Source organism: Aquarana catesbeiana, linkage group LG09, assembly GCF_042186555.1.
Source record: "Aquarana catesbeiana isolate 2022-GZ linkage group LG09, ASM4218655v1, whole genome shotgun sequence".
In the NCBI taxonomy this organism is placed as follows: Eukaryota; Metazoa; Chordata; class Amphibia; order Anura; family Ranidae; genus Aquarana; species Aquarana catesbeiana.
In genome coordinates this window covers 161,119,430-161,146,566 of record NC_133332.1, presented here as the reverse complement: position 1 = coordinate 161,146,566, position 27,137 = coordinate 161,119,430, and the positions used below count along the sequence as shown (strand labels likewise).

At 42.1% G+C, this 27,137-nt stretch overlaps 1 protein-coding gene across 2 annotated transcripts; it reads left to right on the top strand.

The window, feature by feature from the left end:
- The first annotated feature begins 708 nt into the window (after nucleotides 1-708).
- On the top strand, nucleotides 709-26,517 carry UPF3B (UPF3B regulator of nonsense mediated mRNA decay). 2 transcript variants are annotated; one of them, XM_073599335.1, is made up of 10 exons: nucleotides 709-975; nucleotides 4,758-4,864; nucleotides 11,227-11,333; nucleotides 11,423-11,521; nucleotides 12,837-12,947; nucleotides 14,858-14,901; nucleotides 18,714-18,902; nucleotides 22,785-22,927; nucleotides 23,696-24,023; nucleotides 25,661-26,517. In XM_073599335.1, the coding sequence occupies exons 1-10, from the start codon at nucleotides 862-864 to the stop codon at nucleotides 25,802-25,804; spliced, it is 1,386 nt and encodes a 461-aa protein (XP_073455436.1). In that variant the 5' UTR covers nucleotides 709-861; the 3' UTR covers nucleotides 25,805-26,517. The 2 variants fall into 2 exon arrangements, with proteins under 2 accessions (XP_073455436.1, XP_073455437.1); XM_073599336.1 differs by having other exon boundaries at nucleotides 710-975; nucleotides 23,696-24,008.
- The last annotated feature ends 620 nt before the right edge of the window (nucleotides 26,518-27,137 follow it).

The window sequence follows — 27,137 nt, the reverse complement described above, 5'->3', positions numbered from 1 at the left end:
GCGGCCATGTTATGAAGGGAAAAGTTCTTGTGAAGGACAGCTGTGTGATACAGACGACTTATTCCACAGACACACAACACCGAACGCTCATGGTGCGGGGGAAGCTGCGTGTCTATAGGGAAGGAGCAGTCTTATAGTTTGTGCGAGGCTCGGCAGTTGCCACATCCAAGATGGAGGCTATTCATGCCAGCGATGATCATGTGACATAGCTGCCGACCAATCACAGAGCCCGTGTTTCGTCAGATTCGGCGACCGGTTAGAATGTGTAACGGAAATGACGTTTCGTCGCCGCCATCTTGCTATACCCCGCATTCCTCCATAGTAAGGATACACTAGGAAGGTGGAAAGCGGACATATTGTTACACCCACCGGAATTTTGCATTTTACACATATTTTTAACAGTAAAGTGATTTTATATAGTGAAATACAGTATTTAGAACTCGTCTAAGTTTAGATGCTGAATTTTAAAAGCAGTAAACGTCTGTCAGATTAGCAAACCTGTGAGATGAGCAGACTTGCCGCTGCTTTTAAAATTCAACATCTAACTAGTCAATTGGAGTTCTAAGTACTGTATTTTACTACATAAACTCACGTTACTGTCATAAATACGTGTGAAATGCAAAACTCCGGTGGGTGTAACAAGATGTCCGCTCGCCCCCTTCTCACTGTATCCTTACTGCAGACGAGTGTGGGGTGTAGCAAGATGGCGGCGTCGGAACGTCACTTCCGTTACACATTCTGACGGGTCTCCTAATCTGATGAAACAGCGGGCTGATGATTGCTGGGGAGAAGTAGTCGGCTGGAGTCAGTTTAGTTTGGCCCATCGAGTATCTGTGTCTGCCTCCCCCACCTCAGCGAACCATGAAGGAAGACAAGGAGAACACTAAGCCTAAGGAGAGGAGAGGGGAGCTCTCTGGGCTGGAGGATGGGGATAAGCCCGAGAGGGTGAAGGAGAAGAAGGAAGTCATGAGCAAGGTGAGGAGGAGGCTCAGGCCTTGTCAGTCACATGGGGGAAATGACATGAGCGGCCAGTGATGTGACAGGAGGGGGGATGGGCCATATACAGGATTAGGGAAGACTGGGCCCAGCTGCCAGTCCTTTTCCCATAACATGGACCTGCTGATACTGAGCTTCTCATTATGTGTCATTCCTCTCCCTAAAATCTCCTCAGTGTCATTCTCATCCATGGTGATCCTGCCACAAATCTTCTAGTTCAGGCACTTCCTGTCATGAAGTGACAACCTTCTCCCAATTGTACCTCTGCGTTGACACATGTGACCTCTGGTTGGAAGGATGAGCAACTATGCTGACACACATTGTGTTGTCATGGCTCCCCAATGTCCATGCTGTTAGATCTACACTGAAGGGATACATCCCCTTTTCTCTTGTCGTTTTCCGCTCCCCGCTTTAAAGTGCTGTGCGGCATGTGAGCAGCCCTGTCTAGCTGTTATTTTACATTCCAGGTGGGCGGCTAGGGAGCACTTCAACTGTCTGGTTTTCCACCCCCTGACTGCACGTCTAAAAAATAGATATTTAATGAGCAGTTGGAGCCAATGTTTCCCATATGTTTAGGCACTTGCAGACCTTCCCAGGTTCAAAATTAATATTGAGCAGCATTAAAGTGGTTGTAAACCTCAGACATGAAATCTAAACAAAGCCTATCCCTCTATAGTGTTTACTTGTCTTAATTAAGAGCACAAAGTGTCAGTTCTGTGTGCTGCTCCATTCCTCTACTATCAGCACAAGTCATTTCTGACAAATTTTTCCTGATGCCAAGAGAAAAATGGTGACAGGGGAGGGATCTCCAGCTGATTGACAGCCTCAGCTCTGTTCCTGTGTGGAGGGGGGTGTGTCCCTTCCCTCCAATCAGCTCTCAGATTTCTCCTCACTGAGCTCTGCAGTGTGTCTCCGCCCCCCCCCCCCCCCTTTTTTTTCTGACAGTCAGTCACGTTTTAAAAATTCTGCACTTTTGCTGTAGAGAAGACTGCAGATAAACAGATACAACTTATGTAGGAGGATTTGTTTTTCATCTCTGTGTATCACCTGAGGCCAGTCACTTCAATGGGTATATGTATGGGTTTACAACCACTTTAAACAGCTCAGTATATATTCTAAGGCCCCTTTCACACAGGCATTCTATCTGTCTGTTGATGGATGAAAAACTGACAGCAATGCATTCCTATAGGCGAACAGATGTAAACAGATGCTGTCTGTTTACATACATATTTAATTTTTTTTTTTTTGCCTGCTTTCACGCAGGTCTGTTTTTTGTAAAAGGAACAGAAAACGGAATCGGGTAAAAAAATAAATGTAAACTAAACAGAGCTAAATGGAAGACGGATGTTAACTGATGTAAACTGAATCCGTTTTTTATTTGCAAAAAATGATTTCATGGGTGACATCCTTGTGAAAGGGGCCTAAAAAAGACCGCGAGCAGGCAGGTGAGTTTATTAGAGATACACCGATATATCGGGTATATTCAAAAGTCGACTATAATACAATTCTATATAAAATTATATTATATTATACATCAATTATTTTTTAACCACTTGCCTACTGGGCACTTTTACCCCCTTCCTGCTCAGGCCAATTTTCAGCTTTGAGTTGAGTTTGAGCTTTTCCCCACATAAATGGAGCTTTTTTCGTGGTATGTAATCACCACTGTGTTTTTTATTTTTTGCTAAACAAAGAAAGACCGAGAAACCAAAACATTTTTACAGTTATAACCTTTTGCAAACAGGTAATATTTTCTCCTTCACTGATGTGCACTGATGAGGCAGCACTGATTGGCGGCACTGTCCACTTTTGGTGGACACAGAGGAGAAATCGCAATCACAAGACAATGGGACTTAATGGGCACCATATCTACAATAAAGAAACATAAATATATTTAGATATATTTTATTTAGAAAAATCCATTAAAACTAGATATCCATAAGAGCCTGGACTAGTATGTGAGTATACCCACCCTCCCGCATATAGGTAGAGAGCCCCCAAAGTACTCTCATTAATTATTCAGCATAGTACAGAGCATCATCAGAATACTTCTAGTAAACACAAGGCTGTAATTGTAGGGGGGGCTCACACTAGAACAGAACTGTGTTCAACATGTTTCACATTTTGTAATGTTTCTTCATGAACATGAAGGGTTAAATTACAATTCTATACCCTGTACAGGAGTAAACACAGTTTTTAATTGGCAACAATTTTATAAATATAATCCTAAAATTTATATAGGATAAACAGTTTCTTAATACTTACAATAACAGTAAACTTTACCAGGACCATAGATGACCAGGCTTAAAAAATAGGCATATGTAATAGGCTATATTACTCTGTACCCTGGAGTACAGAAGTCTTCTCTGACAGCCTTCATAACAGGGATGAAGAGAAGGAGAGAACCACGGCTGACCATAACTAGTCGGCGGCAGGGACGGGAAGGAGTAACTTATCCACGGTTCCCAGATTTTCAAATATTTTGCACGCAAATCCTTCAATATACTGGACATCTGCTCATCAATCATCGGAGCGGTCATTCTTGTTTTCACCCCCTGGAAAGCAACAGGCGGAGTCTTCCAGGCACGGCAATGGCTCGCTTGGCTTAGATAAAAAAGGTATGTGGCCAATTTTTGCTGGGGTGTGAAGAGGCCTGGTATAGGGCGATGTAAAGGAGCCAGCTGGGCATCCTTTCTGATGCGTTTTTATAGAACCCCAAAGGTTCAATTATGTCTTTGCGATCCGTTAACGCGTATTATGTTGTGTGTTGCATTAGGGCAACCCATTGAACTGAATGAACAGACATGACCCTTTTTGTAATGCAATACACCACCGTGTGTTCTGGCACACTACAATGCAGATGTGTTACCTTGGTGCATATTGAATTGCACCACAACACAGAAATGCTACTGTACATTTAGTGTAAATGAGCTCTAAAGGAATGGTGTCTATTGTTTCATGTCCAAGCTGTTTGGACTTTGTTAGCTTTTTATTTGTAATAATCATTACCTTATTGGATATCTCTAATGGAATGTGTGGCTTGTTTAATTACAGAGCAGTAAATGCCAATGTCATACAGTTGTGCTCATAAGTTTACATACCCTGGCAGAATTAGATTTCTTAGCCATTTTTCAGAGAATATGAATGATAACACAAAAACTTCTCTTTTTTTTACTCATGGTTAGTGTTTGGCTGAAGCCATTTATTATCAATCAATCGTGTTTACTCTTTTTAATCATAATGACAACAAACTACCCAAATGACCCTGATCAAAAATATACATACCCCAGTTCTTAATACCGTGTATTGCCCCCTTATCAAAAAGCCTCCAGTTCCTGTAAATTCTTGGGCTGTCTTACATGAACTGCACGTTTTGAGATCTCCCCAGAGTGGCTCAATGATATTGAGGTCAGGAGACTGAGATGGCCACTCCAGAAACTTCACTTTATTCTGATGTAGCCAATGACAGGTCAACTTGTCCTTGTGTTACGGATCATTGTCATGTTGGATGGTTACCTTTTAATAGCCATTCTAACCCCTTTGTGTCAACTTGTGTTCATTTTATCAGGCCAAAATCACCAGGGTATGTTAACTTTTGATCAGGATCATAAATTCTGCCAGGGTATGTAAACTTGCGGGCGCAACTGTAATTGTGAACTGATAAGTGATCTCTCCAGTCCTAGCAAGCCCCAGTCTTTCCATCTGTTTTGAAGGCTTATTGTTCATTTCATCAACAGGATTTTTTTTTTTTTATTTTGCAGGTAGTAATTCGTCGCCTGCCGCCAAGTCTTACCAAAGAGCAACTGGAAGAGCATCTGCAGCCTCTGCCAGACCACGATTATTTTGAGTTTTTTGCAAATGACTCCAGGTAATACATTGTATAAGAATTTGTATTAGTAAAAAAAAGTGTCTAAAAACATTGAGACCCCTTTCACACTGAGGCGCCTGAAAACTGCCTCTCATGCCACCCCAGTGTGAAAGCCCAAGTGCTGTTACACTGGGGCGGTGCGTTTTGCGGGACGGGAAAAAAAGTCCTGCAAGCAGCATCTTTGGGACGGTGTAGGAGTGCTGTATACAGTGTGGGAGCGCTGAATACAAGCAGCCTCTTTGGGATGGTGTAGGAGCGCCCCTCTATCGGGCGAAAAGCTCTGGTAAAACGACAGTAAAACTTTACCGCTAACGGACCCGCCACCCCAGTGTGAAAGGGGTCTTATAAACTATTTACTTGTTAAAACAATCAAATTCATTTTAAACTTAAATGTCTGTACGGATTAATGGGTGCCATCATTCTAACACAAAGTGTGTGTGTGTGTGTATATATATGTATATATATATATATATATATACATATATATATATATATATATATATATATATATATATATATATATATATATATATATATATATATATACACACACACACACATCTATACACATCACGGGACAGAGCCACAGTAATTACTGTATGGGTTACATGGCACCTTCAGGTGATGGACACTGGCACACCCTAGACAGGAAGTTCAATTCTCCATATAACCCCTCCCCTTACCGGGAGTACCTCAGTTTTTTCGCCAGTGTCTTAGGTGTTGGTCACGAGTAAAGATGTGCTGTGCTGAGCTCCACTGGAGAAATCTTTCTGGTGCAAGCCATGCAACTGGATCCATTCAAAGTGTCTTTTCAGGCCGAATTGAATGGTACCCGGGCCTCGTGGTGGAAGAAACAAGGTTTTGCCTGTAATGCTTCTCTTTTTGGAGAGCTGGACCCCGGGATCCAGTGCTTTTGGTTTTTTCAGCCAAATTTCCTGGCAGGGTGCTTTACACGTCCAAGGGTGTGGAACCCCCGATTAAAAAGGGGCTCCGGACCCTGAAGGTTTTTTAACGGAGCCTACCGTGAGTGATGAAGATTGGGTCTGTCTAGTTTACCACAGAACCCTGCAGCTGGATAAGGTAAGGGAGATTCCTAAGGAATTTTTCTAATTCTTGTGGGTTTTCTCCTTTAAGTAAATGTTGTCATGCCTAAAGTCACCATTGGGGGCTGTCAAGAGCACGTACCTGTTCCATGCTTGTCAGTCTCGCTCTGTGTCAATACAAGCTGCACGCTTCCTCCAGCCCATGCCCCAGGTAAGACGTGAGAAGGGGAGGGTGTATTCTTTTGAATGTCCCCCACCTGGACAGAGGTACCTCTTCTCTCCAGGAGGCAGAAGGAGCATGGGCCAGTCGGTGGTATGCCGCGCCGCTCCAGCTGCCACCGCTATTACGGCAGTTCTCCGTCCAGCAGCTCTCCTCCACCCCAGCCCCCCCCCCAATCCACATGCAATCCGGTCGGATCAGAGACCCACTCGTGCGGGAAAACACTTTTTTTTTTTTTTTTTTTTTTATATGGGGGGGGGGGGGGGGGGGCGCGCGGTGGGAGGTCGGAGGAAGGGCTTAGTGTGGCATCGGCGTGATTCAGCGTCCACAACGTGGGCTGTGTAAGCTATAAGGTGCACCTTCTTTTTTTTTTTTTTTAGGTGCATACAGCTGAAGGAGGGACACAGAGCAGATGGGAGGCATGTGAGTGTTGGTGACACAGGTATTCCCAGGGCGCGTTTACTTAGCATCAGGCTGAGCATTAATAGCAGCGGCAGTTGCTGGACTGTGGGTGCATTTTTTTTGGTAGTACCTGTGCGTTTGTGCTCAGCACTATGACCAGAGGGGGTGGTACAATTGCTGCAAAAAAACAAGGGCACAAAGGGGTGGCCCTAAGGACCCTCCCTCTGCAACGCTATCCCCCTTGAAAGGCCTAGGGAGGCTGGTCAGAGTGAGCAATCGGGGTCGTCAGGGGCTGCAATTGCTTCCGACATTTTAGCCCCTGTCTGTATAACTGAGGAGGTTTTCTCCTCCGCCATGATTGGATTGGAGGAAAGGTTAGCGGCTTTAATCGCATCTTCACAGAGTGGAAGAAAACGCATTAGGTACCCTTCTACCACCCAGGATCCTCAAACAGGAACAGTGGGAGAGGGAAGATGAATCCCCCTCAGGGGACCGTGAAGAGACGGATGACGCCTCTTCCGAGGGATCAAGTGGGGATGGAGCTTCATGTTTGGGTTCACTAAAGCCTCCTCAAGCTTTGCGTGTCTTTCCTGTCCATTCATTGCTGGAAAAGCTTATGTATTCTGTGTGGGATCACCCAGATAAGCATTTTATCCCCCCTAAAAAGTTTTCAACACTTTATCCTATGGAGGAAAAATTTACTATGATGTGGAGTATACCAGCAATTGATGCTGCTATATCCTCTGTGAATAAAAGTTTGACTTGTCCGGTTGACAATGCGCAAATGCTTAGGGTGGATCCCTAAGCAATAAAAATTGGAATAAAAAAATAAAAAATTGGAATTCCTGTTAAAAACATTTTCTCCTTGGTAGGTTCAGTGGCTCAACCTGCAGTGGCGGCAATCGGGGTATGTCAATCCTTGAGAGACCATTTGAAACAGGTGCTCAAGGTTTTCCCTGAACAGCAGGCACAGGATTTAGCTGAGCTGCCAGCGGCTTTGTGTTTTGCAATTGATGCAATGAGAGATTCTAATCTTCAAACCTCTCGCCTTACGCTTGGGTTGGTACATATGCGTAGAATCTCTTTGCATGGCGCTTCGGTCAAAATTGGACCCAAAGTGTAAATATTTTGTGTGGCCACCATTATTTTCCAGCACTGCCTTAACCCTCTTGGGCATGGAGTTCTCCAGAGCTTCACAGGTTGCCACTGGAGTCCTCTTCCACTCCTCCATGAGGACATGACTGAGCTGGTGGATGTTAGAGACCTTGCACTCCTCCACTATCCATTTGAGGATGCTCCAAGTTGCTTAATATGGTTTAGGTCTGGAGATATGCTGGCCAGTCCATCACCTTTACCCTCAAACTTCTTTAGCAAGGCAGTGTTCGTCTTGGAGGTGTGTTTGGGGTCGTTATCAAGTTGCTATACTGACCCGCGGCCCAGTCTCCGAAGGGAGGGGGATGATCATCTGCTTCAGTATGTCACAATACATATTGGCATTCATGGTTCCCTCAATGAACTGTAGCTTCCCAGTGCCGGCAGCACTCATGCAGCCCCAGACCATGACACTCCCACCACCATGCTTGACTGTAGGCAAGACACACTTTGTACTCCTCACCTGGTTAACGCCACACATGCTTGACACCATCTGAACCAAATAAGTTTATCTTGGTCTCATCAGAACACAGGACATGGTTCCAGCAATCCATATCCTTAGTCTGCTTGTCTTCAGCAAACTGTTTGCAGCCTTTCTTGTGCATCATGTTTAGAAGAGGCTTCCTTCTGGGATGACAGCCATGCAGACCAATTTGATGCAGTGTGTGGCGTATGGTTTGAGCACTGACAGGCTGACCCTTCACCCCTTCAACTCGGCAGCACCTATACATCTATTTCTCAAAGACAACCTCTGGATATGACGATGAGCACGTGCACTCAACTTCTTTGGTCGACCATGGCGAGGCCCGTTCTAAATGGAACCTGTCCTGATGGCCTATAGCCTAGGCCATCTTTATTTACAGCAACAATTCTTTTTTTTTTTTTTTTTTAGATCCTCAGAGATTTCTTTGCCATGAGGTGCCATGTTGAACTTTCAGTGACCAGTATGAGAGAGTGAGAGCGATAACACCAAATTTAACACACCTGTTCCCCATTCACACCTGAGACCTTGTAACACTAACAAGTCACATGACATCGGGAGGGAAAGTGGCTAATTGGGCCCATTTTGGACATTTTCACTTAGTGGTGTACTCACTTTTGTTGCCAGCGGTTTAGGCAATAATGACTGTGTGAATTATTTTGAGGGGACAGCAAATTTAGACTGTTATACAAGCTGTACACTCACTACTTTACATTACACAGAAAGTATCATAGAATCCTGATTCCACTGATCATCCTGCTGCAAGTGCTCACCGGCACAGAGAGATTTCAAGAAGGGAGAAACTTCATAGTGTAGTAGGTAAAAACTGACAATTATTTAAAATATAATTTTGCACTTACAACAAAGTAGACGTAAGAAGGCAGATAAAACAAACACAGCCGCGGAGCTTGTTCTGCAGGCTGGTGCATGGTGACTTCAGAGAATACAGCCTCATCCGATGCGTTTCCCCAAAAGAGGCATAGTCTGGGAACTAAGAGGGAGCGTCCTTACCTGCGTTTTGAAGTGGAACATCTCAGCTGATTCCCAATTGTAATCGAGCGTGTGAGATCCCTTTTACCTGGGATCCGTTTCTTTTGGTAAGAGGTGCACAATTCCTTTCTTGTGGGACAGAGAGTACTATTTCAAGCACGGATTTTGTTCACATAAGAGCACCTATGGACTATTTCTATTTTCTACACCGTTAGATGTGGACTGTATGTATGTGTATATATATATATATATATATATATATATATATATATATATATTTATTATTATAACCAATGACCTTATTTAAAACAGACCTTCTGCCAGAAAATGTACTTTACGTTATTGCATTGTGTACAGAGTTCATTCTTCCCTCAGTAAGTTGGATAAATGAGTCCCAGAATGTTTCACCCTCATTTTTGTTAAACTTAAAAGTTTGTGTTTACTTGAACAAAGTGCAAATAAAAGGGAGTCCTAAAATATGGACAATTTCCACACATTTATCACAGCTTGTATGGCTGGAGTCTTAAGGACTGTGGGCGCCTCTGTCCCTATAATCGTTTAATTCTACTCACAGCAGGAGCCTATGCCTTAGCAGCTTGCACAGCTTATCACCATATGCTGAAGCCTGATGTACATTCTTTACCTTTTTAACCTTGCGTTAGATTTAAAAGTTATTTATAATTTGAACTGATCAGCTGATGATCATTTATCACATCCCTTCAGTATTCGAAGTGGCCAGTGAAAAAAAAAAAAAACGTTGCTGCATCCAACATTTACCTGTCGTGAGACCATGTAAGCCACTGCTGCCAACCTACCTTTCTGAAAAGACTGATGCCTGTGTTATGATGATGAATTTGCTTAAAGGCTATTTTTATTTATTTTTTTTTAACTATAAACTGGCCCATGCAAACAAGGGGCCTCGATAGTTTAAAATGCACTGTTCTGTTTGTAAAAATATTTACTTAATGCAAATGCCATACCTGTAGGCCTTTACTGATACCACTAAAGCCTGGCTGAAATACTCCCAATGTTTAAGTTTCTACGTTCTGGCTTATTTTCAGGACACAACAGACCTTGGGCAATTGCCCCCACCGTCACATGACCGAGCGCACTTTTTCAAAAGCTGCGCACCCTTACTCTCTTATCCCAGCATTGTTGAGCTCATCATGTCCTGGAAACAAGTCAGGACATGAGAATGTTAACATTGACAGTATTTTGAACAGGCTTCATGGGTGACAGAAAAAACCTACAGGTATGGCATTTTTTTTTTTTTTTTACAAATGACTCGCTGCATTTAAAACTACTGGAGTCCCTTGTCTGCATGAGCTAGTTTATGTGAAAGGGGAGCTTAGCCCTTTAAGTTCTTCCTTTCATTCGTTGCATAGCAAAACGTTAAAGGCTGTTAAAGTGGTTGTAAACTCTGTTACGCCACTTGTACCTACAGGTAAGCCTATAACAAGGCTTACCTGTAGATACTGTAAATATCTCCTAAACTTGTTTACACAGTTTAGGAGATATTCACTATATATGCTGCTGCCGACATCGGCGCACTAAACAAACAAGCCGCTGGTGCCATTTTTTTCAGGGCCCGTGCCGTGACCGGCGGCTCCTGCGTGCGTGTGCGGGTAGTGATGGTATCACGGCTCCGGCCAATCACAGCGCCGGAGCCTGCGCACCCGGAAGTAACTCCGGTGAAAGATGTCAGCCGTGGGAGCGGGCGGCACTGCAGGGCATCGTTCTACGTTAAGTATTTCATAATAAGCTAGTGTGCAGTGCATATTAGCTCATTGTGCCTTTTTGTCTTGCAGGTTTTTTTTACCCCGGAGGTTTACAACCTCTTTAATACCGTATCAGACACCTTAATGTAGTTGGCTAGCATTCAGCTCTAGCCATTCAACTCTAGTCAAAGTTATTCTCACTGGGACAAGGACAGAGACACAGATGAGGGGGGGGATATAACCCCCCCCCCCCCCCCCTCACTCAAAAGATTGTTGTGATTATGCATTATTGTCACAGCAGCATTTGGATAATTAAAATGTCTCCTGTAACTGAAAAATGTTTGCTCTGTTTACAGCTTATTTCCTCATATGTACTCAAGGGCATACATTAATTTTAAAAGTCAAGAGGACATCATGTTGTTTAGAGATCGTTTTGATGGCTACGTGTTCATTGATCATAGAGGTAAGATCATTTGTTTTGTTTTTTAACATCATGTGCTTATAATGTTGTGTCTTCTACTAGGGTTACATATTGGATTTTTTCTGTTACAGGTCAGGAATATACAGCAGTTGTGGAGTTTGCACCTTTTCAAAAAGTGGCTAAAAAGAAAAATAAGAAAAAGGATTCCAAGACTGGCACTATAGAGGAAGGTATGAATGTGCTTGGTTATAGTGGATCAGCACAGAAACCAATTTTTTTTTTCTCTCACCAATAAAAAAAAAAGGCCGAAATGTAATAGTAGCAGTAATTTAAAACTGTAAAGTGAAAAGTGGATGAAGAGGGTGAAGGTTTGTTTTAAGTTCTTGCTAAATGCATCACAAACACTTTGTATATGTATGGTACAATATGTGTAAGTGTGGGAAGCAATGCTTAATCAATACACATGGAGGCTCTGTATCTTTGCAGTGCCTTGTGGTTGTGCTTTACTGCTCTGGTGTATGGGTCGGCCAACTCATTGAAAACAATGTACTCTGTGGTGTCTGAATAGTTTTTGAGAGAGGAAGTAATTGCACTATGCCAATGAGGGCCCTCTAGTCATTGATCTACAAATCTCTATAGTTAAAGTGGATGAAAAGCCTAACTATCTATCTATTATGTCACTTGTGACGTCACCCATAGCCCAGCAGTTATCGGCGCTCCCCCCTGCAGCTGCTGCTCCCTGAAACATGGGAGCCGGAGCTGCAGAACCACATCACCTGACCAAAGTGGATTAAATATGTTCCCTCTCTCCTACCTATCTTGCCTACCCTGTATTTAAATGATCTGAGTACGTACCTATTTTAAATCCACGTTGGTCAGGTGATGTGGTTCTGCAGCTCCAGCTCCCATGTGTCAGTGAGCAGCTGCTGCAGGGGGGAGGAGGGAGCGCCAACAACTGCAGGGCTATGGGTGACGTGTCGGCTCGTGGAATTCAGAGTGGTTGTTGAGTGCTCCCTTACACAATGCTGAAGTATCACGTGAATGGAACAGAGCAGATTAAAAATGGGTAACTATACAGATGTTTTTTTCATATAGGTTAGGCAGGACAGATTTTTAGAAATAGGGTTTTCATCAACTTAAAGCAGAGCTCCACCCAAAAGGCTAAGCTCTACTTGTTTGCCCCCCCACCCCCGCTGCCACATTTGGCACCTTTCGGAGGGGAGAAGGGAAGCGGGTACCTGTTTTTTTGACAGGTACCCATCCCCACTCCTGGGAGAACTTGCCTTGTCCCCTCTCCTCCTTCCCCCAACGCTGGGCCATTTTTTTTTTTTCATTTAATTACATATGATCTCCTAGAGTGAAAATTATTCCTGAATATATTGCGTTTGTGTAGGAGGGTAGTTGCTGGCTGCAGATACCATGTTTAGTTTGCACAATTCTATTTTATTTATAAACCTAAAGGTCAAGTATTCATACTAAGGTGTAATGAGAGTTGAAAATCATACTTTTTAATGTATTTATCTATTTTCTTATTTTATTTACAAGATCCAGAATACAAAAAGTTTTTAGAGTCATACAATTTGGATGAAGAGAAGCTGACTTCTACCCCAGAAACTTTGCTGGAAGAAATAGAGGCAAGGACTAAAGAAATGATAGGTAAAAAACATTTCTCTGTGTATTCATTTGTGTTTTGGATTAGACCTATAAGCAAAGGCCATCAATGAATTATGATTTTACTAGGAGTATGTTGCATCCAAGCAAACACAGTAATAATCCTCCTGCTGTCAATCAAATGCAGTGAGGAGGAAGTGGGGGGCGGGGCGAAGTCTTGCTGTCTAAGTCTATGGAGCGCGGCTCCGTAGACACACAACTGGGGAGCGTGCAGACACTGTGTGTCTCGAAGAGGAGGAGCCAGAAGGGCCGCCGGAGGACCTGAGAAGATGAGGATCGGGGCCGCTCTGGGTGATACCACTGCATAGAGCATTTGAGTATTACATGTTTATCATTAAAACTTTAGTAACCGTTTATGAATGGAACAATGTTCCATGTTTGGTGGACATGCCCAAAAGTCAGGCAGTTCTGGATCCGCACCTATAATTTCACATACTCACTGACTCAAGTGAACCTCATTAAATCACCACTGCAGGCACTGTTGGGGCGCCCGATAGAGGGAACGACGAGACATACAAAGAGACTTATAGCCTTTATATTTGTAGCAGCCAGGTTCTCCATAGCCAGATCATGGAAATCTTCCACGGTTCCCTTTAACTTATTGAGATCCAAACTATCTTGGATAATGGTACATGAGAGCCTATTGGTGATTCTAAATGATAAACTTGTCCCATTCAAGAAGACTTGGGACTCCTGGATTAAATACCTGTCAAATACTCTGAGACAGCTATGCAATGGAATGTCTGCCTCCAACCCTCCCCCCCTTTCTTTTCCCCTCCCTGGGATAGGGTGCACTTTCCACTTTCTAATTCCTCTTCTCCTTTTAATCGTATTCTCTCTACCTGTGCTACTATATTGACCTTTGTGGGCACTCAGGTCCACTGGGGTGTCCACAACTGGTGGAGAGTTCAGACTGGCCAGTACCTCACACCGGTATCACGGGTTCCTCATAATTTAGCGTAATACTTTCCTTTCTACATGCTATCCCACACATGTTGACTTCTGAGTAACAGGTGAGCCTATAAGATCTAACATAGCATTTTTAGATGGTCTACTCCCACGCCCTGTTTCCTTTAGAAGGATGGGAGGCGACAAGAGTCATGATGTATACATATTGTTTATTGCAGATTTTCCTTTTAAACTTTTCTTTCTGAATCACGCCTTATATGTTCATAAGGTAAATGGTAATTCAGTATGTTTGTCAGTATGTATCCTTAATTGTTGCAAAGACTAATACCCTGGTATATAGCCAACGACTGTCTATCGATATAACGGCTATTGTCGACGTTGTATACTATAAAAATAATTGAAAATGAAAAAACTTTAGCAACCATTGATTTCTTGATTGTGGTGGACATTGGGCATCTAAAACTCCAGTTGTCTACATTTTAAAAAATAAAAATAAAGAGTAATATGCTAGTGTGGAGGTCTATACCCAGAGTTCTTGTCTGCCCATGTTCTGTCTTTTTTTTTGCATGGCTTCAGCCACTAAGTTTTTTTGTCAACGTTTCCACATCCTACATTGAGTGTGCGCCCTTAATGTTTTTGCTTTGGTGCAATTTTTTTCTGCACTCATGAAATGTTAAAGTATCCATGCAATGAAAATGGTTGGTCAGTCCAATCTGTGACCTGGACGTGATGAAAGGACTCGTAACCAGAATGTGCCAGATATGTTGCCTCACACGTCAATATATGTCTGAGTTCTCAGATTACTGAAGGTAATTCATGCAACATTGATCTCTTTTTGTGGAATACCATTTCGCTGACAGACATCTGAATGTATTTTTTCAGTTTTTAGCTGCTTTTCATGTCCCCCTGATGATCATAAATGTCTTGATATGGAGTCACTGTATTTTTATTAAGCCTCTAAAAAAAATTTACCTTTTACCTTTCAGCCAAGAAGACTACTCCCCTCTTAAGCTTTTTAAAAAATAGACAGGTATGTGTTTATTTTTTTTGTTCTTTGTTTTGTTTACCCCTTTTTCACTGATATGGTTTTGTTCATATTTGTACCTCCTTTTAGGATGTGATTTCTTTTTTTATAAATATTTTTAAATCTGACCAGATACAGGGTAAATATACATCTTACAGCAATCAGATATTTTGTTCAGCTCCCATTGAATCAAGACAATAAGGCCTCATGCATACTGGACTTTATATAAAAGCCAGTAGCGTTAGCTGTAGAATGAATTTTTTTTTGTCTTTTTTTTTACTGTACCGTGTGTGTGTGTGTGTGTGTGTGTGTGTGTGTGTGTGTGTTTTTTTTTTTTTTTTTTTTTTTTTTTTTTTTTTTTTTTAAAAAAAACTATACTCCCACAAAAGCTTATTGCTGAAAAACACTGATAAGTGCTGAATAGCTGCATTTTTCAGCTTTTATTAGCATTAGAGTGTTTTTACAGCTAAAAAACTCCCCTTGAAACCCACTAGCTCTGGGGTTTTTTTCAGCCAGAAAACGCCACTGTCAAACACTGATAACAGCCTATGTGTGCATGGACACATAGGATAACATGCTGGGGAGTTTACTGGCTGGAAAGTAGCGGGAAGAATGGGAACAAAATGAGGGAGGGCCTTTAAAAGGCCTACTCACTGAGAGTTCAGATATAACCGCCAGTGCACCCAAATCTCACAATGTTTCTGAGGCTTATTCTTAACGAACGCGGTTAACTGTTTCATAAGTTGACTGTCAGATACCCCATTTATGCCAATGTTCGAATGTGGGTGGAGTAGAGCTGCACGATTATTCATTAAAAAAACTTGATTCAAGAACTTCGGTCTGTAAATGAGTTCAGTTTAACCACTTGGAGACTAAAAACACAGTCACTTCCAGCGCTAATAGGTCTTCCAAGGTGTGATGATGTTACACCAAGAATCGTGATCTTTATTCTAAGCAAAAAAATTGTGATTCTCATTTTATCCAGAATCGTGCAGCTCTAGGGTGGAGTAATTTGTTTACAAAGGGCTGATATACACGCTTTTGCAGCATTCAGAAGATGTTTTAAAAGTGAATTTTTATAACAGTTAATAGATAAATGCTTATCTTGTAAGAAATATGTGGATGACGAGTCTACAAGGGACCATCTGGTAAGATTTTTTTAATAGAAGACTTCTGACCAAAAAGTGTTAATCATTGGATAGTCCCAGAAGATGTGTAGAAGGGAGCCTTCTGCCTTTTGAGAGCGCCAGCATAGGGGTGGACACGAGGGTTGATCTCATGTAAAACCTGTGGCTTTTTATACCACCTGTTAAGTATTTTATAACCATTTTCTTGATATGTGTTTTGCCAGTAAAAGTTTGAGCAAAACATTTAAATTTTAGCATTTTGGGTGGAGGAGAACATAAAATTCAAATCAAGTTTCCATTTTGTCAAGAAGTCCGGGTCACGTTGATGGTCTCCAGCTATTGGCAAGGAATAGGATTGCGATAGGGCTGGTCTAATCGGCACTGCTTTTATTGAAAATCCTCTCAAATTATGTTAGAGACCGAACATTTTGATATTCCAGTGGAAGGACTCGCCAGCAGGAACCTATTTGAAAACAACAGAAAAAAATCCAAGTCTGAACAAAGCGTGGCTTATATACTTGCAATGGACATAGGTTTGTTTACCAATGAAAGATGGCATAGTCAAAATATCCCTTTGGCATAGAGATTTCAGAATTGTGAGTCAGTAGAACTATGTGGTAATAAATTAGAATTGAGAATCTGCAGAAGAGGACTAGAATGATGTGAAAGAGAGGTTGTTTTGAAAATCAATTTAACATTATGAAAGGTGGCCCTAACGAGTGGTTGGGTCTTAATATGGCTGCTCATAGAGGAGGAAGGATACACTGAGATACCTTCCAATGGGGAAGGGATTGCTGCCTGTTCTAGCCATTGTTTAGTTGTCTTCTGGGGGCACCAATCAATCACTCTTCTCAAATGGGCAGCGGCATAATTTTTATTAGGGTCTGGAAACCCAATGCTACCCCTTGATTTGGGAAGAGTTAGAATCACTCTGCTGATTTTGGCCCCATTTCCTCCCCAAAAGTAGTGCAGAAATTGGGTCCTTAGATCTTTTAGAAAACTCTATGGTAAAGACACCAATAGAGTTTGTAATTTAACAAAAAAAGGAGCCGTGATAAAAATATTTTTAAGACCCTATTTTGTGCGAGACATGTAAGGGCTGCTTTGCTTTAGTTTTGTAGATCTGCTCTAATCTTTAGCCAATGGTCGGAAATTTAATTTAAAAAATCTGTCTTAAGTTAGTGGGAATCAGCATGCCCAAATAATTCAAGTAATATTAAAGTCTCCTTGTTTGTTATTTTAAACAAACAAAATAAAAAATGTCATACTTGCCTGCTCTGTGTAGTGGTTTTGCACAGAGCAGCCCAGATCCTCCTCCTTCTTGGGTCCCTCGCCGGTGCTCCTGGCCCCTCCCTCCTGCCCCCAGAGAAAGCAGTTTGCAATGGGGGCACTTGAACAGGCGTGATCCTGGGCTTCAGCTCTGCATGTCCATTCACACTGTCTCAGCCAATGAAGAGGCAGAGACCCCAAAGAGCCAAGGCATTCCTGCACATCGCTGGATCGAGATGGGGCCAAGTAAGTATTTGGGGGGCTGCTGCACACAAGGTTTTTCACCTTCATGCATAGAATGCGTCAAAGTAAAAAAACCTTGAGCCTTTAGAACCACTTTAATATAAGAAGACCACTTAAAGGTAAATTGTTGTTGTAGGCTCTGTAGTTGTTGAGGGGATAACGTAATATTAAGGTCTTCTGATATGGAAAATGTTAATTTTGGCCTTAGGGCAGTTTTGCATGAGCAAGTGGGGGGTATAAACAGGTGGAAGTGCTGCGCTTTTGCTGCCCACCTGAATCCTAACAAAGACAGGGCTGTACACCTGAAGTGCTTCATGGCCACAGCATCTTTAAATTTGGCTGCACTGTTTGACAAACAACACTGCCTGTCAATTTTGTCCATTGAGTTCAATGGCGCCCTGCCACAACCACATGCATTGTATGTAATTTCAGCCCAGTAGTGCACCATTACAGGGTTCAATAAAGTGGTGAGAATGCAACATGACATGGCTCGCTCTTCACAAATGTCTGTATGCTGTTAAAGCAGACCTATAGTAAACAGTGACTTTAGGTTTGCAGGTCCTTTTATGCTACTGCTATTTAACAGGTATGTAGACACAGATACTTGCCTACCTCCTGTAGCAGGGTCCCCCAGAGTCCAGCAGATTATCTATATGTTTGGAGTATTGCTAAAAATGAAAATGATTATAAATTTCAAATCAATATACACTAAAGTGCCCTGTGCAATATATAACGTACAAAAAAAAAAAGTGAACGTGAATGCAAGAAGATTCATATGTGACAAATTTCACGTTTTATATTGCACAGGGCATGTTAGTGTATATTGATTTGAGATTTATAATTTCATTTTTTTTATTAATACTCTTTACAGTTTGTATTACTATTCTTTGCACATATTGTATTTGATGAATTTTGTAAATTTGTGGATTTTTTTTTTTATCAATAATTTGGGTTGGTGTAGATTGCACAGGACACTTTATATCTTTTTTTTTTTTTTTTTTCTGAATGTTTTTACGACAGTTAATATGACATTACACACATGTTGTGAGCACTGATTGAAATGCATAAAAGGGTCAGCGCTGTCCATTCTTTTGTTCTTGGACAGTTGGTGCCTATGCCTTACAGTTGCCCAGTATTACAAAACCCAATTCCAATACCATTTTGCACACATTCTTTCAGAGACTAAGAGATGAAAAGCGTGAAGAGCGGAGGAGAAGAGAGCTAGAGCGAAAAAGACAACGTGAAGAAGAAAGAAGGAAGTGGAAAGAGGATGAGCGAAGGAAAAGGAAAGATGCAGAAAAACAAAAGAAGTATGAAAAAACGCCAGATAAAGAATTGGAAAGATCAAAAGATGAACCTAAAATTAAGGTATTGCCAAAACTTCCACAGGAATTTTATTTACATGTTTAATCTTTGTTGCTGTTAATCAGTGTAAAAGCAGGGCTCAAAGTTTCAAGTCCTGAGCTACTAGCCAGGCCTTTATGCCCCGTACACACGGTCGGACTTTGTTCGGACATTCCGACAACAAAATCCTAGGATTTTTTCCGACGTGTATGTATGTCTTGCATACACACGGTCACACAAAGTTGTCGGAAAATCCGATCGTTCTGAACGCGGTGACGTAAAACACGTACGTCGGGACTATAAACAGGGCAGTGGCCAATAGCTTTCATCTCTTTATTTATTCTGAGCATGCGTGGCACTTTGTCCGTCGGATTTGTGTACACACGATCGGAATTTCCGACAACGGATTTTGTTGTCGGAAAATTTTATATCCTGCTCTCAAACTTTGTGTGTCGGAAAATCCGATGGAAAATGTGTGATGGAGCCTACACACGGTCGAAATTTCCGACAACAAGGTCCTATCACACATTTTCCGTCGGAAAATCCGACTGTGTGTATGGGGCATTAGAGTTACTCGCCACCAGTTGCCCCACCCCTACACTGCCCCTAATTCCCTCCCTGAACATGCCCTCTTAAATTATCCCATGAAATGACACTATTAAATGTTTTATGCAGAATTAAGTTATAAAAATATTTTACACTATTAACATAAGACATATTTCATTAATCTGACTGTGATAAATAAAATAAGAATAAAATACTATAGGTACTGTATACATCCTTACTGACTTTTTAAGTAAATATGTACAGTTTGCAGTGTTGAGAGGTGCGCTATGCTAGGTGACTGGGCGGGAGTGACACCTTCTTTCTGGGTTCGCATCGGAACCATCCCTAAGGCTCCACTCACATCTGCGCATTTTGTGCACGCATTTATAAAATGTGTTAAAACCACATCACATTTGCCGCGCCGTTTATTGTTAATGGCATCCCAAACACCGTAAGCTGACATGCGTTTTTCTGCGTGCAAAAATGTGCAAACACTGTAAAATGAGTGGTGTTAAAAAAAAAAAAAATAAATAAATAAAAAAAACACCCAAAACTAAATGTGGCAAAAGCACCTGCGCCCAGCATCCCTGTACACTGCTGGCCTGTGCACAGTTACACATTTAGACTCGTCTCTGATGGTCTCCCTGACCTCTCGGTTCTCACTTTTCCCTGGTAGGCCCGACTGTTCCCTGGAGCCCGTGCTCTCGCTGCTCTTCTTCCTCCTCGCTGTCCTAGGGCACACGTCTCCTCCGCTATATATATATATTTTTTTTTTTAATTAACAAATATGTCATAATTACTTGTTCTGTTCAATGGTTTTGCACGGAGCAGCCCTGATCCTCCCCTACTAGGGTCCCCTGCGGGAGCTCCTGACTCCCCCTAAGTGCCCCCATAGCTGCTGCTTGCTAATGGAGGCACTTGTGCTGGCTTGAACCCAAACCGCGCTCTGCGTGTCCAACACACAGAGCGTGGCTTGGCCCCACCCCTGCACTCTCCTTATAGGCTGTGATTGACCGCAACAGAAGCCAATGCATTCTTCTGCTGCCTCTATGTCCAGTGAGGAGAGAGAGGGGAGAGCCGCTCCACAGTGCTGGATCGCAGACGCGCTCAGGTAGGTATAAGAGGGAGCTGGGGGAATCCTGTGCACAGAAGGGTTTTTCACGTTAATGCAGATAATGCATTTAGGGTAAGAAACCTATCTTTACAATGATTTTAACTATATCAAGAGTTTAAAGGGAGGCACCTCTCTGCAGTACAGTCATCTTTATACAATGCCACTACATTTTTAAATTGCAAAATAACTCTTTAAAAAGAAAAAACTGAGTATTTAGTGAAAGGCATTTTCTGGTCTTGTAGTACTATTTGTTTCTAAAGAGCACCTAGAGGAACGTATTTAATTCTAAGCTCTTAATTCTATTCAGCTAACGTTGGATTTCTTGTTTGCTTGCTGTTACTTCTCCTATGATTTTGTGATGTGATGAGCTAAGCTGTGCATCCCCTGTGTTGCAGCTGGCTTACAGAGTTGAAAGTTGGTGATTAGAAGCAAGGTAGCATCAGCATTCCTTTTAAGCAGCCTGAGATTTAGGGCCTTTGAAAAGGTGAGGCTACTAGCAGTCGAAAGATCTATCGAGCAAGATTGCTAGATGAGCAATGATGACGCTAGAATAAAAATTAGAACCGCTCTACCCCCCCCCCCCCCCCCCCCACCCCATTAAAAAGTTTCATTGCAGTGTTTTCTTGGATTAATTGTATACCTTTTTAAGCTGTCATTTGTTTGTAAATACATATAATTTTAAATATTGTGTAAGGGCTGGTCCACACCACAAAAAGGCAATCCAGATCTGTTCCGAATGCATGTGTGTTTGATGCGTTTCCGGATGCATTCCAGATGCTTTTTGTTCCGTTTTTTTTTTTTTTTTTTTTCCCCCCACTGTACTGGGGTTCGGTGCGTTTTTGATGTATTCCAGTGCCTTTTTGATGCGTTTTACCGCGTTCTAGTACAGTCCAATGCAGGAAAAATGCAGCATGTTCTACTTTTATTTTTCTGGAACTGACCGCACTGGTGTGAACTACGCCACTGGAAACCATATAACCTACTTTCCATTTGTTTTTAATGCAGAAACAAAAAAACGCACTGGACTGCTTGTGCTGTGAACTGGCCCTAACAGAAAAAACATTTATATTTGCATTTAGGACTTGTTCATAAAGGCAGTAAAATTGGGCAATTGAACTGCATTTTTACTCTCCACTGAAAACGTAACATGAAAGCTGGAGGGAGTTGTACATTTTAAAGTGATTGTAAAGTCCCTTTTTTTTTTTTTTCTTTTCTTTCTCCTATTAAAATAAGAAACGTTATACTCGCCTGCTTTGTGCGGTGGTTTTGCACGTGGCAGCCTGGATCCTCCTCTTCTTGGGTCCCTGGCTGGAGCTCCAGGCCCCTACCTCCTGTTGAGTGCCCCCACAGCAAGCCGTTTGCTATTGGAGCACCCGAGCCGAGCTGCAGCTCCCTGTGTCCATTCAGACCGTGCCTGAGCCCCGCCCACTCTCTCTCCTCATTGGCTGACTGAGTTTGATTGACAGCAGTGGGAGCCAATGGACCTACTGCTGTGTCTCAGCCAATCGGGAGGGAGAGTCCTGGACAACCAAGGCATTCTTGGCCATTGCTGGATGGGGAGGGGGCTCAGGTAAGTATTAGGGGGACTGAGGGGGGTACACAAGTTTTTTTTTTTTTTTTTTTTTTTCATCTTAATGCATAGAATGCATTAAAGGAGAAGTCCAGCCTCAGCTTTTTAGGCTGGGCTTCTCCTAAGGGTCACAGGAGTGCAATTCGTTTTGCACTCCTGTGACCCGGTCTCAAGTCCGCTCTCTGCTGAGGTCACTGCCATGAGTCGAGGCAGCGCTTCTTTCCAACTTCCAAATCTGTATCCGCCAGCTGCCTTGATTGATGGCAGTCTCAGCGAGATGCTGAGATGGCCGCTCCCCGCCCCTCCACAGCTCATAGCTCCAATGAGTGTGAAGAAGCAGAGAGGAGAGACACTGACTGATAGCAGCTCTCCTCTCGAGGATCTGTGAAAACTGTGGTGGCTCGGTTCTCAGTGCATAGTCGGTGGGGGACAGCTGCAGCATTGGTTTGATGCTCCATCCACATAGGTAGGTAAGTATTAATCTAAAATAAAAATAAAAATCCCATACTTCTCTTAAGATAAAAAAAACCTTCTGCCTTTACAACCACTTTAAGCATCCTCAGAATGTCCTTGCTCTCCTACTACTTGCATGTGTTTTGTTGTATGTGTGGTCCATTTTCTTGACTTTAGTGCTAGTTTATTTTTGGTATTAAGTAGATGTTTCTTGCTTTTAAAGCTGCTTAGGAAACCTGAAAAAGATGATGAACAGGATTCTGAGAAGAAATTTAAGGCCAAAAAAACAGAGAAAGAGACTGGGCGGGAAGATCGCAGCTCAGCAGTAAAGAGACTGGATGGTGACCACGCAGAGAAGACCAAAAGGTATGGTGTTTTTCATTGCAGGTAAAGACTGATAACTCTTTCTGAATACGTTACAATTTGATATACTTCCTAATAAAAAGCACATGCACTATATATGCATAAATAGCTTGGTCAGATGTCAGAACATGTTATTTATACATTAGGAACTTTAGTTTCTTTTCAAAGGGATCTCCTAAGTCAGCTTTGACTACCTTTTTGTTTGTGTGGTAAGGTGTTCACATGAGTCTGTCTATCTATGTATCATATTCCTGAACTACTCTTTCCAGATAACCGGAAGGTTGCTGAACTAAATCTTTTCTCTGGTCAGAAGATGGGTCCCTGCTCTTAAAAGTGTTACTACTCTTCCACTCAGACTTTAGTGGAGTTGTTTCTGTATTTGCAATCTGTGTGATTTGTTCTCCTCTTACAGTGGTATTGTCTCATATTTTCAAATGCACATACATACAGCATTGTTGAAGCACATCCTGTCACTGAGCTCCAGGGGACCCCCTGAGTTGTCCTGCCTATGGCTTTATGAGAACCCTGATGTGCGCTGGAAAATAGTACCAAACCGCAAGACTGAATCTCCGGTTCAAATCTGTAACAACATGTTTGAAAATTGTTACTATTTATTTTTTTGTAAAAATCAAGTCAAGTTTACCTTTTGGTTAACTGAATGGCCAAATGTGTTTTGGTGGGGTCAAAATGTAATTTTTCCTAAAGCGATTCATGTGAAATGATGAAAATCCTGTACAGAACCATAATTGTATTTTTCTTTTGAAAATTTAGATGTGAAAATGAATATGTAAAAGATTACAGAGAAAAGGATTACAGAGACAAAGATTTTGAGCAAGAGCGGCGTGCAAGGAGGGAGAAGGAGAAGCACCAGTATGAAGAAGAGCGCAGAAAGCAAAGGGATCGTTACGAAAAAGACAGATGTTTCCGGAGAAGAGAGGATGACTACAGGAAGGAGCGCGAAGCAGTCAGAGAGAGGGCAAGGAAGGACACTAGTGAAAGTCAGCAAGCAACTGAAAAAAACGAGCGCCAGTCTCGGGAGGAGAAGAAAGAAGATGCCGCCAAGAGAGATCGGATAAGGAACAAGGTGAGCTTATGCCTTGTGAGTTAAGTCCCCTAAAATTTTTATTTCTTCAGTAATGTATAAACAGATGTTTTGCGTAGAACCAGTTATATGCCTTAGTCTCAGCCAGCTGATTGATGTCGGTTACAGGTAGTGGTGTATTTTGGTTTTGTGCTGCCCTAGGCAAGACTCTAAAATTGGGTGCCTTCCCCCATGTAAATTTGTCCCACCTCTTCCTGTCTGTTGACACCTGCCACCATCTTAACCTGTCTGCCAAAAACAGACGGATGGGGGATCTATTCCCCATCTGGTGGATCAGATAGATCAGACAGCAGTCTGATGGAAATGAACAGGTGGTCCCTTTCCATCCAACTGCACCATAGAGGAGAGCAGGCTGTGTATGTGCCTGCTCTGCATAGCAGGCAGATTCCATAACACCCCCCCCCCAGGCAGATCCGCTTTGCAAAACCCGTATGAAAGGACTCTTACTATGTTTTTTGTTTTTATTTAAACTTTCATTTCATTCACAAACTGACAAATAGTAAACACAGTTTTACTATGTGTCAATGATTAATGAATACAGAAGTGATCAGTACCTATGGCCACATAGCAATCAGGGAGGTGGGGGTCAGAGGAGCGGAGGGGGGGCGGAGTTTGGACAAACCAATCCCTCTATGGATGCCCTGCAACTCCCAAAGTTGGCAGGAGGGCAGAGAAGGGAAGCTGACAGCTGTAGGGCATCGGGTTTGCGGGGGTCAGTGCACCGGAGTGAAGTGGCAGGAAGAGGGAGTTGGGGGCGGCGCTGACCCCTCACCCTCCTCCCAAAAACTGATGCCCAAGGCAAACTCCTTGTTTACCTTGCAGTAGATACTTCCCTGATTATGGGTACTGTTTCCCAGCTTTTAAACATGAGTTTAAAAATATATGTTTTGATTTGTTATGCTACTTTTTCAGCTTTCCACTTTTATTGCAAAAATTCTATAATTTGGGTTTAATTAAAGATATAAGGTGTTAATGGAATGTCTACTGTGTTACTGGAGAATATGGTGGTGTTTATGCTATTGCTACATTATTTTGCAATGTAACATCATTGGTATATGGTATAGTATTATCTGTCTCACTGCGCCTTACTGGCTATTAGAACATATTTGCTGTATTGAAGTAACACTAGCCATAGATGAGAGACGACATTTTATTTGCTTCAGAATACAGGTAAATTAAAGAGATGCACCCCCAGCATGTATGTTAATGCATTTCTACTACTGTCTCCATATTAATGACAGTACAGACATTATTAGCATTGTGGAATAGGTAAACGTACTACAAAGTATACAGAATGCTGAAGTCTGGATTATGTCTTATACTGCACAATGTATAGAAAAGACACCTGAAAATGCACCACTGCCAAACTTGGCACATATATCAACCAACCATATACGAATGTGCAGGCAGTCACTTGTTGGCCTTCAGAAAGATCTGAAGCATTCGCTTTCATTCCCCCTGGACGGACGGCTATATGAAATGTAGCTTCCCCCACTTTATGCACATCGCACCTCCCTGTCTACCTTGAGAGTTTTGCATTGAATATATTGATGGTGTGCGTGTACATTATACTATACTATTAATATATGTAAATATACTGTAATTTCATTATTATAATGTATTCAACATTACAGGATCGCCCAGCAATGCAGCTGTACCAACCTGGGGCAAGGAGCAGAAGCCGACTAACACAGTGCGACAAGAGCCCAGCCAAATCCAGTGATCTTTCTGAGAAGAAACCTGAGGGTGAGACCAGTGATCAGTGCAAAGGCGAGTAAGGAGCTGAAAGATGTGGAGTGTCCTGCCCGTCATGACAACCAAAGAAAACAAACTCTGCAATCCAGAAGTGCCTTCACAGAGAAGGAGCCGGGAGCAGGCAGGAGAGGTGTCCAGAGGCGGAGGAGCCTCTTTGAGGGGGTTGCACACAGAGTTTGGCTAAGAATCCACCATGGATTTTCATAGCAACAAGACTGCTGACATAATGTTTAGTTCTTAGTGTTGTAGTGGTCCTGGTGAGAGAGAGAGAGAGCATGGTGGAAATCTTCAGTTTACAATATCTTGTCTCGTGGCCTTAATGAAACATGAGTCCTCCATTCCTGTACTGGCAGAAGGTTATAACAGAAGAGTATTTTTGAATGTTATTTCAGCCCAGTATTACATAGGCTGTTTCCATAGAGCTTGCCCTGTATTTCAGTTTTGCAGTGTAGGTGTTGAAGAATTTTGCTTTGTATTCCTTCCTGGAGTACAGAACGATCGCTGCTGTACAATGCTGTAAAGATTCAGAGCAATGCTGTAATTTTTGGTTTTCCTAATTATTTTCTTACAGATCTTTATTATAACAGATGTCTAAGTTGGCAGATTCTCAGTCATATGACAGCTTATTTTATCACGTATGGAGCATATAAAGAGTTGGTTATCCTTCTAAGGAAATGTAACCTACATGTTTTCTTAACTTTTTTTCTATTGAAAATAAAAATACTTTCACTGGAAATTAGAATGTGTTTGCTTTCTCTGATGTGAACGGAGCTGTACAGAAGTTTGCCTTTTCAAATTTGATTAAAAAACAAAGAAGCTCCTAGGCTGTAATGCTGTGGCTACATGGATGACATTAATAGCTTGCTACCATGAGATTTGGCCTTTTTTTGACAGTTTTATAGCAGCACGTTGATTTTAGTGTGTAGCAAAATTAAGCAGGCAAGTAATGTGTATGGAAACTGTCTTCATTAGGAAGACTCACTTGATATATCTAGCTGTCACCAGAAAAGGAATAGAAGAAAAATCTTCCACTGCGGACATTTATTCCAGTAAAAGTGGCCTACAAGGGGATTTCCCTCATGTTGGAAAGATTTACTTTGGGAAAGAAAGTGAAAAGAAGTCTCCCCAATAGGACACTAATGTTAAAAAGTTTTAACAATTTCTTCTCTATCCAGAATTGATAAACGCAGGTGTTTGTCAGGAATTCCTGTGGGGCTACACCTTCCTCTCCTTTAGTGTCAGGCATGCTTTAGGCTTGGTTTAGGCCTGGTTCACACCTATGCATTCTTCAGTGTGTTTTTAGTTTTGCGGAGATGCACCACAGTTCATTTAACATGGTTTCCCATGGGTCACGTT

Bases quoted from the DNA above. Each gene is read 5' to 3' on its own strand.
- UPF3B (XM_073599335.1), top strand. From the start codon at position 862: ATGAAGGAAGACAAGGAGAACACTAAGCCTAAGGAGAGGAGAGGGGAG. The intron at 11,522-12,836 runs GTATGAATGTGC...TTTATTTACAAG, and splicing joins GACTGGCACTATAGAGGAAG to ATCCAGAATACAAAAAGTTT. The intron at 22,928-23,695 runs GTATGGTGTTTT...TTGAAAATTTAG, and splicing joins CACGCAGAGAAGACCAAAAG to ATGTGAAAATGAATATGTAA.